This window comes from Dendrobates tinctorius, unplaced genomic scaffold (assembly GCF_039654945.1).
Source record: "Dendrobates tinctorius isolate UK_male_01 unplaced genomic scaffold, ASM3965494v1 ptg000059l, whole genome shotgun sequence".
Taxonomy (NCBI): Eukaryota; Metazoa; Chordata; class Amphibia; order Anura; family Dendrobatidae; genus Dendrobates; species Dendrobates tinctorius.
This window is the reverse complement of record NW_027361727.1, coordinates 11449400-11466205: the sequence shown is the minus strand read 5'-3', so window position 1 is coordinate 11466205 and position 16806 is coordinate 11449400. Positions and strand designations below refer to the sequence as shown.

Below are 16806 nucleotides of genomic sequence, written 5' to 3'. Positions count from 1 at the left end.
GCAGTACACAAGGACCTGAGACTAAGCAGTGAGCACAGGACCTGGAACTAAGCAGTCACGTGTCCAGGGGGCGGAGTCACAGGGGAGGAAAGTGAGTGCGCGGAGTACAGGGCACAGAAAGTATATGTTGTCAAAGGAAAGCCAAGTGTCAAAAGCCAGATGAGAGCATGGTACCTAGGGATAACACAGAGTAAACGGAGACAAGCCAAGGGGTCAGATAACCAGGAAGGGCAGGGCAGTACAAAGCAGGATATAGAGGCACAAGTCAGGGGACGAACCGGGTCATACACACGCACAATGGCACAACGTCTACAGACGAGTAACCTGGGTCAGCAACCACTAACCGAGTATACGGAAGTATCACCGACACCAAATCCAGGAACTGCCAACATCAAATAGTCGCTCCAGAACCAAAGAGAGGCGAACTAGAATTAACCCTGACCTCACCAGGATGGAGGCGGAACCATCCTGTCCAGAGTCATGACAGGCTCCTTCAAATATCAATTTTTCTTGTACAATTATATTTATGTGTTTCACAGATACAACTTGCCCCTATTATAGTCTGTTATATCTGTGGATTTTTGCTCATGGTGGGAACGCAGCCTAACTCTGATCTAATTATTGTTCTCTAATGCAAACATCCAGGCATAAAAAAATCTGTCTATTATTTAGTTATTTATCTATCTATCATCTATATATCTATTATCTATGTATTATCTGTCTATGTATTTTCTATCTATTATCTATTTTATCTAATATCTATTATCTAACTATTTTCTTATATCTATTTTTCTATCTATGTATCAATCTGATAGTATTTCTCTTTGTTTACAGTGAATTTGCCACCAAGATGGCTCAGACACTTGATAACAATGTGAACACTATGCTCCATACCATAAATCTTTCTGGAAATCAAATAGAAGATAGAGGTACATTAAAGCATGTATAAGTGTATTTGTATTGTATGTATGTGTATATACGTGTGCATTTTTGTGTCTGTGTATCTGTGGATGTACGAGGGGCGATCCAAAAGTAATGATAATCGGTTATTTCTATTGCACACAGAAATTAAAATAAAATGTTTTCTTCTCTCTTAGGTACCCACTAGTCCAGGAAAAAAAAAATCACTTAAATAGGCCACGATTCCCGGGAGCTACATTCATTTAAATATGAACTGCCAAGGAGTGAACATCAAAATGGAAAAAAACGAGCTCAGAGCTGTCATCAAATACCTCTGCTTGAAAAAATGTCAACCAAAGACATACACAGCGACTTGGTGGAAACATTGGGGGACTCTTCTCCTCCGTATTCCACAGTTGCACGCTGGGCCAAGGAATTTAAGCTGGGAAGAACATCGACGGAAGATGAACATCGCGAAGGACGCCCATCCACGTCCCTCAATGAAGAAAACGTGAAAAAAGTTGAAGAAGTTGTGTTGGCAGATCGAAGAGTGACTATCAGGCATGTAGCTGAGGTCACAGTGATCTCATATGCCAGTATTCAAAGAATCCTTGCAAAAGAATTGCATATGAGAACGGTCTCCGTGCGTTGGGTGCCAAAGATGTTAACCGACGAGCAAAAGAAGAAACGAGTTGACATTTCAATAGCAAATCTCGAAAAGTTCCAAGCAGACAAGGAGAACTTTTTGTCACGTTTTTTGGACCATGGATGAGACCTGGATCCACCACTTTGATCCCGAAACTAAACAACAATCGATGACATGGAAACGAACCGACGCCGAAGAAATTCAAATTGTCAAGCTCGGCAGGGAAGGTTATGGCGTCCGTTTTTTGGGACGCTGAAGGAATTATTATGGTGGACTATTTGGAGAAGGGAGCCACTATTATGGGCTCCTACTACGCAGAACAAATAAGATTGCGGGAGGCTATCAAGGAGAAAAGGCACGGCAAACTGCGGGCTGGAGTGCTGTTTCACCAAGATAACGCACCGGCTCACAAAGCTGCAGTTGCCATGGCTACCATTCAAGAAGCGGGCTTTGAACTGGTGGAACACCCCCCCTATTCGCCAGATCTAGCCCCCAGTGACTTCTTTCTCTTTCCTCGGCTCAAGGAACACCTCCGGGGCAAGAAATTTGACGACAATAGCGATGTGATAACCGCTGTTGGGGAGTTTTTTGAGGGTCAAGATCAAGAATTTTTTTCGAAGGGAATTCTAAGTTTAGAAAACAGATGGACTAAATGTATAGACTTGTTAGGTGACTATGTAGAAAAATAAAAATTTTTTTTGACTATATTCATTGTGTTTATTATTGATTATCATTACTTTTGGATCGCCCCTCGTATATGTGTCTGTATTAGTGTTGAACGAATGTGCTCGCCACTCGAGTGATCATCGGGGTGCTCGGGTTTGCATCGAGTATCACGGGTGCTCGAGTCGCCGCCCCCTTGTTTCACAGCTATTAGACAGCCAATAAACATGCAGGGATTGCTCAGCATTAGTGTGTATGTGTGCCTGTGTATACAGTAAATATTTCACAAATGGATGCAAGTTTAGCGGCCCACCGTCTTCTCAATGTCTCAGATTTAAGGACCCCACGATAAAACCATGAGTAAAGAAAAAATTAGGATGTTAGTCATGTAATTATGTAATAATTAAATTTTGTCTTGTTTTCTCATAAGGACTTGTAGCAATTAGCCAACATTTTAAACAACGTCAACAAGTTTTACGACATCTCAGTCTTTCAAGAATTTCAATATCAGTCAAAGGTAATCTAAAGGTGTGTGTGTGGCTGTGTGTATGTACAGTTGTGCTCAAAAGGAGGAGGAGGAGAAGGAAGGGGAGGGGCGGAGGAGGAACTGCATTTCATAATGGCTCAATATCCACCCATCTAGTCTGAGTGACAGCTCCTCAGTGTCCCCCCTCTCTGCTGAGATCTCACGCTTCTCAATACAAGCTGCAGCTGTCAGTCAGAATGGGTGGGTAACTGAAGACTGAAAAGACTCATACTGATGAGCTATGTTATTCTATAGCTGCAGTCATAAAATGCTCATCATAATGTCAGGATTATACATCCCGGCCCGGATTACCAATGTAAGTGACCAGGTTCATCAGGTCTAAGAGAAGTATTTAATAATATATACAGTTTATATTGTGAAATTTGATCACAGATCCGAAAGGCCACATGCGCACCACACTATTATGGATCGTGGCTGCTAAACGGAAAGCCCCAAGACTAATGCAGGAATTAAATCCAAACTATGGAAATGTACTGTTATTATTACTATTATTCTTATGTGTCCTACTGCTCTCTACCTCCATCAGTTTAGACATGAGTGATTTAGATATGAATTATTATTATGATTTATTATTATAGCGCCATTTATCCAACGGCGCTTTACATGTGGATTACATATAAATTAGTGAGACTATTACATGAGGGACATAACGCTGACATGTCCTGTAGCCAGATCAACGTGAGACCAAGGAACTTTTGGGATTGGGGAGCCATGTGATTTAAAAGGTAAGTACAACATATTCAGAAGATTTTGTTCTTTGTCAATTGTTTAGGAAAAAAATTGTTTAAAATTGTATTTTATTACAAGCACATTTTTTTTTTGTAACTTTCTAGGTATTAGCAGCTTATTTCAGTCCCTTACGTTCAATGGATCATTGAGCAATTCTCTAATCCATCTTGATCTGTCTGGCAATCCTGGCATTTTTTCCACAGAAGATTCCTCTGTAAGTTAGTATTATTAATTGTCTAAATTATTATTATTATCATCAATTATAATAATAATAACTGGGTTGTCATAAAAAAATCCCATAACTTTCAGCTCTCAGGTTGTAGGAACAGAAAAATGACTTTTGTCTCCAAAAGAAGATGTATTTATATTAAAAAAATATAAAGCATAAAATAAACCCCCACAGAATTGGTATTGTGGCATTTGTACCAACCCATAGAATAAACTTAACTTGTTGTTTTTACAGTACAATATATGGCGTCAAATGAAATCTTTTTAAAGAAGAAAGGCAGAACTTCAATTTTTTAAGTCGACCCTCCCTGAAAGTTTTGAAGAGTAACTTGTCATAAATCAATGATAGACATGAAAATGAGCAACTTTGTAATACATATTATTAGATAAATTGCTTCTTTCTCTACCTGGACTGACCTTTGACTCTCAATTCATAGGTTAAATATGTAAAATCTGTATTCAGTGAGGACAGATTTTCCCATTACCGTGAAAGGAGATGACAGTTGGTGCTTTTAAAATTCTATGGAAGAGGGAGGAGCTAGAGGAATACACTGACATTCTTCTGCAAGTTCTCCTGAAACAACAGTTACAGTTCTCCATAGAACTTTGCGAGCACCAACGGTCATCTCCTATTTCAAGTAAAAGTCTGTATTCCCTAGAGACAAATGTTACCTGTGAATAGATACACAAAGTAAACCAAATAATTTTATATTTTGTTAATGCACTGATTTTTTTTTCTTATTTTAGAATTTATGTAACTTTTTAATTCACTGCCCTTCACTTTGTCATCTTAACCTTTCTGACACAGGCTGCGCACTGGATTCTGTAAGTATAGTCTGGATGCTGCTACTGATTTCTTACCATTTGTAGAGGGTGGTATACTTTACCTTTTTCAATGAATATATGTATTTTTTCTTTTATTTTAGCTTTTTGAATCCTTACTTCATGGTTGCTGCCGCAGCCTAAGTTATCTGAATGCTGCAAGAAATGTGTATTCACACAGGTAATCTGACAATTCTAACGGAACCAACAGATTTTCGGGGCCATCGGGCGTCACGGAATTAATAACCCAGATCAGCTCTGACACAATTTATTGGCAGATCGATATGTTGGTCCAAAACTTCCGCAGGTCACTATAGACCTACAAGGCTCAAGTATAGAGTCCAACCAATATAGGGAAGATTGTTGTGAGTTCATTTTCCCCTTCACCATTGAGGTCTGATGAACTCCCTCTTCTGGTGAAGGAAGGTAGTGAGGCTGATTACCAAGCACCTGGGCAGGATGATGATGACTGGGTGACGGGAATTACTGACTGGATATAAGGCAGCCGACGCCCTTCTGCCTTGCTGGTGACCTCTCTGAGGGATTCTAGGAGACCAGTCTGATTCCTGCTCCTCAAAAGCTAAGTTTTCTGCTCAACTTTTTGCATTTGTGTTTTGGTTTTGTTTTGCATTGTTTTCCTTGATTTCTGCCATTCCCTGCTGGGGTGAGCTGAATTCCTTTTTGCTCTGTCTTCAGAAAATACCTGAGTACTGATATAGTCTATTTGGAGCCTAGTGTCTTCAGGGCTTTTTTCCCTATCAGCTGTTGGCTCTTGTTTTGATAGGGTTTTGGCAGATTACAGACAGCAGCTTTTCTATCCTCTCTTATCTAGTTAGCTTGGGCCCCATCATTTGCTCAGCCTATCTTTCTATCTGTGTGACTGTTTTTTCATCTTGCTTCATCGTCATTATATGTTGGGGGCTGCCTATTGCTTTGGGGTCTGCTCTGGGGCAGTTTAGATTTCCCTTTCTGTCTTTAGGCTATGTAGTTCTCCGGCTGTGATCGAGGGGTCTAGGGCACCGTAGGAACCCTCCACAGCTACTGCTAGTTGTTGATAGGTTCAGGGGTCTGCAATCCGATAGCTGCCAACTTCTCTGGTTTTCTGGACTTAGTTAGTATTTCTGTTTTTGCCTCCTACGGTGACTCATTCATAACAGAAGATGTTACAGCATATCGTGCAGTCAAGCTCGGACTGGTCCACAGGAGAACAGGAGAATCCTCCGGTGGGCCCCCATGCAAGGATTTGCTCTGCACGGCACCTATATGAGAAGTAGTTTGCACTATGTACCGACAAGGGCATCATCTCAACATTTATTTAACAAACTACCCCATTTATTATTACATAGAAATATAGGCGAATTTGTGATATTTGCTTGTAGCCGAACAGTGGGCCACCAGACTCCGTGTTACTAGTGGGCCCTTGGCACCTCAGTCCGGCACTGACTGTAGCCATGTAATCATTTCTGGAACATTTATTTTCTGGATGGTTCACCATTAGGGTCATTTTTTTTTTTTCTAATAAATACATCTATTTTGGACTAAAAATAATTAGTGCCATTAGGCTCCATTAAATATTTTGCACTGTTTGGCTTTTTCCACTTTGTTTGGTTTCATTACACACTGCAGAGTGAGTTCATTGAGAACCTATCAGTGAGCTTGTTTCAACGGGGAGTTTGTAGATCTTTTTTTTTTTTTTTTTCAGGCTCTTTCTGAGCTCCTCTGCGCTATCACTCGATCACAGGCCAGATTTGAGCCGACCTTTGAGCTGAGCTGACGTGGTCACAAATCAGCTAAGAAGAGCTCAGAAAAAGCCACAGAAAAGAATGACGAAGTCTGCATCAGAACAGGCTCGCTGACGGATTGTCAGTCTGCAGCCGGCAATGTGCGGAGAAAAAGCTTGGAAAAGTCAAGCGAGGCTAAATTCTTGAATGAACCAAATTGTAAAAATAACTTTTTAGCTTATAATTAATACATTTAATTTAAAAAAAAAAAACATTTGGTATTGTCCAAGTCGTACTGACCAGGAGAATCCTATTGCCAGATTATTTTTACTGCACAATGAACACATAAAAACAAAACCCTAAAAGCAATCTGAGACCCATAGACTTTGAGAAAGTGACCTCCATCCACACTGAAGGTCACAATTAAGGTCATTGGATGCCGCCGCGTGGAATGGCAGAAGACGGCACCTAGTAAGTATTGCAATGCACTCTATATATGCACATTACTGGGGACCTTTAGGCTGAGCCTAACCAGACGTGCAGCCATGACAGGCCTGAAGCCTTGGTTGGGCCTGAAGCCTTGGATAGGCCTGAAGCCTTGGGTAGGACTCTGGCTACTCCTTGTCATGCATGTAAGGCCAGTCAGCTTTCATTGTAAGATTATACATGTTAAATTATTGCTTAACATCAACTGATTATTTCGTCTTTTACTTATTTTGCAGAAAAATGAAAGATATCTCTCCTTCTATCACCATGTTTCTAAGCCAGGCCTTTTCTCTCAAATATCTTATCCTATCTGGGACAAAACTACCAACACAAGCGTTAAGGTATTTCCCCATTATTTACATTGGTCTTCACCAGGCTCTCCTGTAAAAAAGCTACCGTATGTAATTGCCTATTATACAGCTTTCAATGGTGTGACTATGGGTTGCAGTGTCCAGAATGGCCGCCGGTCTCCTCACCCAGACCCAACAACCTCAAAGGCATCTATGAGGCTGCAGCGAAATTCAGATATCATGGTCCATAGGCTGTCGTGTAAGACCGGCCTTTCTCTGAGTCAATTAACTTATCTCCTTAATGGGATGCTACCGCTATGTTAGAGAATCTTCAAATCCCAATAATTACTCTATTAATATTATTGCAACTTTGGCCATGATGCCTGTCTAGTGGCCAAAGGTTGCTAGGTGCCACTACTACATCGCAGTGCACTACAAGTGTATGAGGTCATATTTAGAAATTGAGGGTACTGCGAAAGCGACGTGTAAGTTGCAAAAAAAATCTGACGCAGTTGGACTTGTTTGTCATCGTTGCTACACCCTCAGGATCACAATACAACCCATTCCCTTATGTTGTGCTGCGATGTAGCTGTGCTTTTGCTGTGCAACTGGTGTCACAACCAAAGTCATCTTGTATTCCCAGCCTTAGAATAACTGGGATTTTCAGTACTCTATGTGACTGAAGAGTCCTGAATTTTGGCAGTATGAGGAGCCATTCAGAACTTCTAGTGACCAGTATGAGATACTCGGAGAGCGATAACACCAAATATTACCTACCTTCCACCCATTCACACCTGGGATCTTGTAAAACTAATGGGTTACATGACACTGGGGAGGGAAAATGGCCAACTTGACCATTTTTACTTAGGGGTGTACTCACTTTTGTTGTCAATGGGATAGACGTTAATGCCTGTGTGTTGAGTTATTATACAAGCTGTGCAGACTACTTTACATTGTATCAAAGTATCATACCTTCAGTGTTCCATGAAAAGATATAATAAAATATTTACAAAAATGTGAGGGGTGTACTCACTTTTGTGAGATACTGTATGCCCTTTGTATGTGGTTATATCCTGATGAAGAAGTCTGAAGACTTTGAAACGCGTTGGCAATAACACCGCATCAAGTCTATTTTATATCCTGTGCAATTTATTAGAATTCGCACTGCGAGTGAGCCGTCACGTGACTGTAAGTATGTCATATCCATAGTTGGGGTCATGTGTCGACTAGATGCAAATTGCATGCTTCATGTGACCGCCCACTGCGAGTCTTGCGGAATCCTAACAGTGTGCACATTGCATACTGTTACGATTCCATAATCTGCAGTTACCTACAGTGACTGCTTAAATTTGTCTAGATCCTTGAATCCCCCTTTAAAACCATCCACTGTGCCCTTACTCTTAAGGCTCATTCACACGTCTGTATTTGGTCAGTGTTTGTATGCCAAAGCCAGGAATGGAACTTGCCGAGAAAAAATATAATTGAAAGACTGACTCCTTTTCTGTGTTTTGCAGACACATCTGGTTTTGGCATACAAATACTGATGAAATACTGATAAAAAATACTGATGTGTGTGAATCAGGCCTAATAGTTCATCCTCTACTGGCTCTTGACACAAAATATGTAATGTTCCTTATCTGCTAGTGAAAGGAAATGTTCTTAATTCATAGATTATTTTCAAAAAGGATTTTAATTATTCTGCTCCTGTTTAATTCAGAGCAATGTTCCAAGGCCTGGCGAGTAATGAGAAATTATCTGATCTTCACATGGACCTGAGTAACTGTGAGGTATGGTCAGTATTATTTATGAAATGTAAAATAAGCATCCAAAGTCATCTATAAACTTTAAGATGCCAATTTGGTCTATTTTTTTTTTTTTTATTAAACAGGAAGGGGGGAATTATCCATGAATTAGTAGACAAAAGTATTTTCTTCCAAGATTCCACATTTTCACAAAAACAGATCAATTCCCACGGTCCTGTGGTGCTCTATTGTCAGCGTCTTTCGGCTGACCCACAGCTGGTTTTGTCTGTGCTCTGTCAGCTTCTGTCTGCTGGGCCACAGCTGGTTTTGTCTGTGCTCTGTTGTCAGCTTCTCTGCTGAACCACACCACAGCTGTTTTGTCGCCGTCTGGGTGATGATTAACTTTTGGCCATTCCTTTCGGACAGCAGGTGTTTCTCATTTATTATCTAGCCTGTCCTATCACGTTGCAGGTGCTATTATTTAAACCTTCCCCTTGCTGGTCTTTTCTGCTGGTGATGGCCTTTAGTGGGTCCTGTCTGGAGCTCCAGTCCTTCTGCTGTGTGTCTTGGCCAGCTAGATAAGTGCACTGCTCGGGTTTCTTTATTTCACTACACTCTCCCTTGGTTCCTTAGGATGTTCGTGATACACTCGACGGCCTTTTAGGGAGTCAGGTCCGAGTTGTCTTCTCTAGTTTTCTCACAAGGTTTATCCTGGTTGTCCTGTAGCTGCTAGGGTCTGCGTTACTGGATATTTAGTCTGTTCAGGAATCGAGTATGAGTATACAGTTTTCTCATAACAAGATCCTTCACCCTCTTGTTTATTACCATGTGTGAGTAAAGCCCCCGTTACACACTGCGATATCGCTAGCAATATCGCTGTAAAGTCACCGATTTTGTGACGTTGCAGCGATATTGCTAGCGATATCGCTGCATGTGATACTTACCTCCGACCCGCTCCCCCGCTGGTTATCGCTGATCGCGCGAGAAGCTCCTGGACCATTCCTCGTCGGCCACTTCCTGCGGCGCTTCCTGTGGCGCCGACGAGCGACGTGTGGAGTCGGGCGGGAGGACGCAGGATCGCCGCGTCTGACAGGTAAGTAGCGATCCCCGTCCCCAGCGATGTCGCTGGTGAGATCTGCCTGTGTGGCAGCTCAGTAGCGACCACCTAGCGATTCACCAGCGATCCTGACCGCGTCATATCGCTGGTCGGGATCGCTGGTGAGTCGCTAGGTGTAACGGTACCCTAACAGATTTACATATTAAATTAATTGGATACTAACTCATTTTGGGTACACAACGGCCTGTTCTTCAAAAAGATTATTTGTAACAATAGAAACAAACAAAATTCAAAATATTAAAATAAATAAATACATCGATGCCTAAACACAAAAAAATTACAGAAAACTGACGGCACATCTAGAACTAGTTTGAACAGGTGCATACCAAAAAACAGTTTACATATCAAAATGAGAAAATGGTTGCACTCAATTGCATTAGCAGGGTTCCCCAACTCCAGTCCTCAAGGCCCACCAACAGGTCATGTTTTCAGGATTTCCTTAGTATTGCACAGGTGATAATTGTATCACCTGTGCAATACAAAGGAAATCCTGAAAACATGATCTGTTGGTGGGCCTTGAGGACTGGAGTTGGGGAACCCAGCATTAAGGCATGTCAATGTGAAATACATGAAGTGTGAATAGTGTAATGGCTTTTGAAATTTAGGAAAAATACATGAGATACTTAGTACAAAATTTGGCCAAAAAATGTTAGCTCATTCACCAACATCAAGGTGATCTCATTGAATGGGTCCCTGACCTGACTGCCTAATGTGAACACTTACCTATGGCTAATAGCTTGGTAAAGCCTGTATAGGAAGGTCGGAACTAGCCATAGGTAAGTGGTCACACTAGGCTGTCAGGTCAGGGACCTATTCAATGAGATTACCTTGACGTTGGTGAATGAGCTCACATTTTTTGGCCATATTTTGTGCTAAGCATCTCATGTATTTTTCCTAAATTTCAAAAGCCATTACACTATTCACACTTCATGTATTTCACATTGACATGCCTTAACTCCTTTCTGCCATGTGATGTACTATCCCGTCCATGTGCCCTGGGACTTAATTCCCAAGGACGGGATAGTACGTCACAGCGATCAGCGGCGCTCACAGAGTGAGCGCCGCTGATCGCGGCCGGGTGTCAGCTGATTATCACAACTGACACCCGGCACAATGTGTCAGGGGTGGTCACGGACCGCCCCCGACACGTTAACCCCTAGCACAGCGCGATTAAACATGATCGCGGTGTACCGGGGATTAAAGGGAAGCATCGGCAGGGAGGGGGCTCCCTCCGTGCTTCCCTGAGACCCCCAGAGCAGCGCAATGTGCAGCGCTGCTCCGGGGGTCTTCTTCCCTGCAGGTCCCCGAATCCAAAATGGCGACGGGGACCTTCGGGGGTCTGCAGGGAGCTGGCTTCCTCACTGCCTGCAAAGCGCAGGCATGAGGAAAGCCTGTGCAGTGCCTGTGATGTGACAGATCAGCGATCTGTCACATGACAGTGATGTCCCCCCCTGGGGAAAACGTAATAAAGCAAAAAAAAAAAGTTTAAAAATAATTTAAAAAAAAAAAAGAAATCGCTAAATAAATTTAAAAAAAAAATATTCCCTAATAAATTCATTTTTTGGAAATAAAAAAACACAATAAAAGTACATATATTTGGTATCGTCGTGTCCTAAACGACCTGCCCTATAAAACTGTCCCACTAGTTAACCCTTTTAGCGAACCGCTTAAAAAATAAAAAAACAAAGCAAAAAATAGTGATTTATCATCATACCCCCGAACAAAAAGTGCAATAACGCGCGATCAAAAAGACGCATATAAATATCCATGGTACCCCTGAAAACGTCATCTTGTCCCGCAAAAAACGAGCTACCACACAGCGTCATCAGCAAAAAAATAAAAAGTTATAGCTCGCAGAATAAAGCGATGCAAAAAATTAATTATTTTTTTATATAAAATTGTTTTCATTGCATAAAAGCACCAAAACATAAAAAACGACCTAAATGAGGTATCGCTGTAACCGTACTGACCCGAAGAATAAAACCGCTTTATCAATTTTACCGCACGCGGAACGGTGTAAACGCACCCCCCCAAAAGAAATTCATGAAACGCTGGTTTTTGTTCATTCTGCGTCCCAAAAATCGGAATAAAAAGCGATCAAAAGATCTCACATGCCCGAAAATGGTACCAATAGAAACGTCAACTCGTCCCGTAAAAAATAAGACCTCACATGACTCGGTGGGTCAAAATACGGAAAAATTATAGCTCTCAATATATGGTGATGCAAAAACTATTTTTACAATAAAAAGTGTCTTTTAGCGTGTGACAGCTGCCAAACATAAAAACCGCCATAAATAGTAAATCAAACCCCCCGTTATCACCCCCTTAGTTAGGGAAAAATAATAAAACTAAAAGAAAATGTATTTATTTCCATTTTCCCATTAGGGCTAGGGTTAGGGCTATGGTTAGGGTTAGGGCTAGGGTTAGGGCTGAGATTAGGGTTAGGGGTGTGTTGGGGTTAGGGTTGGAGTTATAATTGGGGGTTTCCACTGTTTGGGCACATCAGGGGCTCTCCAAATGCAACATGGCGTCTGATCTAAATTCCAGCCAATTCTGCGTTGAAAAAGTCAAATGGTGCTCCTTCCCTTCCAAGCTCTGCCATGCGCCCAAACAGTGTTTTACCCCCACATATGGGGTATCAGCGTACTCGGGACAAATTGAAAAATAACTTTTGGGGTCCAATTTCTCCTGTTACCCTTAGGAAAATAAAAAATTGGGGACAAAAATAACATTTTTGTGGAAAAAAAATATGATTTTTTTATTTTCATGCCCGGGCGTTATAAACTTCTGTGAAGCCCTTGGGGGTTCAAAGTGCTCACCACACATCTAGATAAGTTCCTTGGGGGGTCTAGTTTCCAAAATGGTGTCATTTGTGGGGGGATTCCACTGTTTTGGTACATCAGGGGCTTTCCAAACGCGACATGGTGTCCGATCTCAATTCCAGCCAAAATTGTCAAATGGCTCTGCTTCCCTTCCGAGCTCTGCTATGCGTCCAAATAGTCATTTACACCCACACATGGGGTATCAGTGTACTCAGGACAAATTGCACAATAACTTAGGGTCCTGTTACCTTTGGGAAAATAAAAATTGAGGGTGAAAAGATCATTTTTGTGGAAAAAATATGATTTTTTAATTGTACGGCTGTACGTTATAAACTTCTGTGAAGCCCTTGTGGGTTGAAAGTTCTCACCACATATCTAGATAAGTTCCTTGGGGGGTCTAGTTTCCAAAATGGTGTCACTTGTGGGGGGTTTCCACTGTTTAGGTACATCAGGGGCTCTCCAAACGCGACATGGCGTCCGATCTGAATTCCAGCCAATTTTGCATTGAAAAAGTCAAACAACGCTCCTTCCCTTCTGAGCTGTGCCATGTGCCGAAACATTGGTTCCCCCCCACATATCAGGTATCAGCGTACTCAGGACAAATTGCACAATAACTTTTGCCATCCACTTTCTCCTGTTACCCTTGGTAAAATAAAAAAAATGGGACCTGAAGTATTTATTTTGTAAAAAAAAGTTAAATTTTTTTTTAAATATTCAAAAAATTCCCGTGAAGCACCTGAAGGGTTAATAAACTTCTTGAATGTGGTTTTGAGCACCTTGAGGGGTGCAGTTTTTAGAATGGTGTCACTTTTGGGTATTTTCTATCAGATAGACCCCTCAAAGTGGCTTCAAATGTGATGTGGTCCCTAAAAATAAAATGGTGTTGCAAAAATGAGAAATCGCTGGTCAACTTTTAACCCTTATAACTTCCTAACAAAAAAAAATTTTGGTTCCAAAATTGTGCTGATGTAAAGTAAACATGTGGGAAATGTTACTTATAAAGTTTTTTTGTGTGCCATACCTCTATGATTTAAGGGCATAAAAATTCAAAGTTGTAAAATTGCGAAATATTCAAAATTTTCGCCAAATTTCCATTTTTTTCACAAATACACAAGTTATATGAATGAAATGTTACCACTAAGGCCGGGATCACACTAACCGACGCAAAATACGGTCAGTATTTTACATGCGTAATACGGATGACAGACCCCTAAACAGTGTTCCGTATGTCATCCGTATGGCGAGATTTTCTCGCAGGCTTGCAAAATGGACATATAATGGAGCCCTATGACAGGGTTTATAACAGAAACCAAAGAATAGATATAGACACATAGAATATATATATATGTGTATATATATATATATATATATATATATGTATATGTATTCCATGTGTATATATCTATTCTTTCGTTTCTTTATTAAACCTGTCAGTGTGAGTTTACTGTATAGCGCACTGAATTGCCGGCTTTGCTAAAAGACACCGGGTTCGTATTTCTCGCAAGTCACATGTGTGGTCCGTGTGTAATCCATATTTTTTGCGCACCCATAGACTTGCATTGGCGTACTACGGGCGTAGTACGCTGAGAATCGCAGCATGCTGCGAGTGGCACGGAGCGTAGGATACGGAGGAGAAATATACGGCAGGTGCGAGTGACCCCATAGAGAATCATTGGTCCGTGTCTAATGCGTGCTTTTAGCGCCTCTCACTCGACAGTCCACGAGTGTGTCCCACGACGATCTTGGGTAGAGAACTGCAGCATCAGCTGATGCTGCCGCTCTCTACGGGCTGCAGGAATCCAATGACGGAAGGTAGGTATCCTTCCGCACTGTATTCCTCCGCCACTTAAAAAAAAAAAGTCCCTAGTCTCACTTTATGGTAAAAGCTGTGTGGGAAATTCCCACACAGCTTTTACCATAAAGTGAGACTAGGGACTTTTTTTTTTAAGTGGCGGAGGAATACAGGAAATTCCCACACAGCTTTTACCATAAAGTGAGACTAGGGACTTTTTTTTTTAAGTGGCGGAGGAATACAGGAAATTCCCACACAGCTTTTACCATAAAGTGAGACTAGGGACTTTTTTTTTAAGTAGCGGAGGAATACAGTGCGGAAGGATACCTACCTTCCGTCATTGGATTCCTGCAGCCCGTAGAGAGCGGCAGCATCAGCTGATGCTGCAGTTCTCTACCCAAGATCGTCGTGGGACACACTCGTGGACTGCTTCGGATCATGGGTGAGTATTTTTGTGGTTTGTTATGTTAATATTTATTCCGTAAAAGACAATGGCTTCGGGGAACAATGTGACAAGTATTGGTAAGTATGTTACTCTATGTTATATGTACTGTATGTCTATGTATGTATTGTATGAATGTATTGTGTGTAGCATGTATGTAGCATGTATGTAGTATGTATGTAGCATGTAGTATGTTTGTAGCATGCATGTAGCATGTATGTAGTATGTATGTAGCATGTAGTATGTTTGTAGCATGCATGTAGTATGTATGTAGTATGTATGTAGCATGTAGCATGCATGTAGTATATATGTAGTATATATGTGGTATGTATGTAGCATGTAGCATGCATGTAGTATGTATGTAGTATATATGTAGCATGTATGTATGTAGCATGCATGTAGTATGTATGTAGCATGCATGTAGTATATATGTAGTATGTATGTAGCATGTAGCATGCATGTAGCATGTATGTAGCATGCATGTAGTATATATGTAGCATGCATGTAGTATATATGTAGTATGTATGTAGTATGTAGCATGCATGTAGTATGTATGTAGCATGCATGTAGTATGTATGTAGTATGTATGTAGTATATATGTAGCATGTAGTATGTATGTAGCATGAATGTAGTATATATGTAGTATGTATGTAGCATGCATGTAGTATGTATGTAGTATGTATGTAGCATGCATGTAGTATATATGTAGTATGTATGATGCATATATGTAGTATGTATGTAGCATATATGTAGTATATATGTAGTATGTATGATGCATATATGTAGTATGTATGTAGCATGTATGTAGTATGTATGTAGTATGTAGTATGTATGTAGCATGTAGTATGTATGTAGCATGTAGTATGTATGTAGCATGTAGTATGTATGTAGCATGTAGTATATATGTAGCATGCATGTAGTATGTATGTAGCATGTATGTAGCATGCATGTAGTATGTATGTAGCATGCATGTAGTATGTATGTAGCATGCATGTAGCATGCATGTAGTATGTATGTAGCATGCATGTAGTATGTATGTAGCATGCATGTAGTATGTATGTAGCATGTATGTAGTATGTATGTAGCATGTAGTATGTATGTAGCATGCATGTAGTATGTATGTATGTAGTATTTTTTTTTTTTTATTTATTTTTTTACATTTAACACATTAGCCGGATGATGGGACTACTACTGTCCCATCATTGGCTAATGTGTCAATCACTGTCATGGTAGCAGGCATCGCCCGATGGGACTTGTAGTCCCATCGGACGATGCCTGCACAGACTACCGGAGCCTGCACAAACCCCCCGGCAGGCCGGCACAGCCCCCCGGCAGGCCGGCACAGCCCCCCGGAGCCTGCACTGCACAGACCACTGGCAGGCCGGCACAGCCCCCCGGCAGGCCGGCAGAGACCCCCGAGAGGCTGTACAAGGGCAGGAAAGGGTTTTTCCAATTCCGATACCGGAAGTCTCATAGACTTGAATGGGACTTCAGGTATCGGCATCGGCGATACCGATACTTTTTTTTAAAGATCGGCCGATCCATTCCGATCCGATATTTTGAAGTATCGGACGGTATCGCTCAACTCTACCCGGGAGTTAACGTGCAAACCACCCTTGGGGGTTAAGGGGTTAATGCAGGGTTCCCCAACTCCAGTCCTCAAGGCCCACCAGCAGGTCATGTTTTCAGGATTTCCCTTGTATTGTACAGGTGAAGCAATTATCACCTGAGCAATACTAAGGAAATCCTGAACACATGACCTGCTGGTGGGCCTTGAGGACTGGAGTTGGGGAACCCTGCATTAATGCAATTGAGTGCAACCATTTCCTAATTTTGATATGTAAACCCCCAAAAAAACA

General features: G+C 41.3%; 2 protein-coding genes across 2 annotated transcripts in view; both read left to right on the top strand.

The window, feature by feature from the left end:
• Nucleotides 1-6081, top strand: part of LOC141092340 (F-actin-uncapping protein LRRC16A-like) — a 56851-nt gene extending 50770 nt beyond the window's left edge. Inside the window, exons 11-15 of the mRNA XM_073578405.1 lie at nucleotides 835-929; nucleotides 2640-2726; nucleotides 3590-3699; nucleotides 4461-4538; nucleotides 4640-6081. Of these exons, the coding sequence (XP_073434506.1) occupies nucleotides 835-929; nucleotides 2640-2726; nucleotides 3590-3699; nucleotides 4461-4538; nucleotides 4640-4720 (451 nt within the window). The 3' untranslated portion in view covers nucleotides 4721-6081. The remainder of the gene's footprint in view (nucleotides 1-834; nucleotides 930-2639; nucleotides 2727-3589; nucleotides 3700-4460; nucleotides 4539-4639) is intronic.
• Nucleotides 6073-16806, top strand: part of LOC141092341 (capping protein, Arp2/3 and myosin-I linker protein 2-like) — a 33231-nt gene continuing 22497 nt past the window's right edge. Inside the window, exons 1-2 of the mRNA XM_073578406.1 lie at nucleotides 6073-7083; nucleotides 8750-8819. Coding sequence (XP_073434507.1) covers nucleotides 6923-7083; nucleotides 8750-8819 — 231 coding nt within the window. The 5' untranslated portion in view covers nucleotides 6073-6922. The remainder of the gene's footprint in view (nucleotides 7084-8749; nucleotides 8820-16806) is intronic.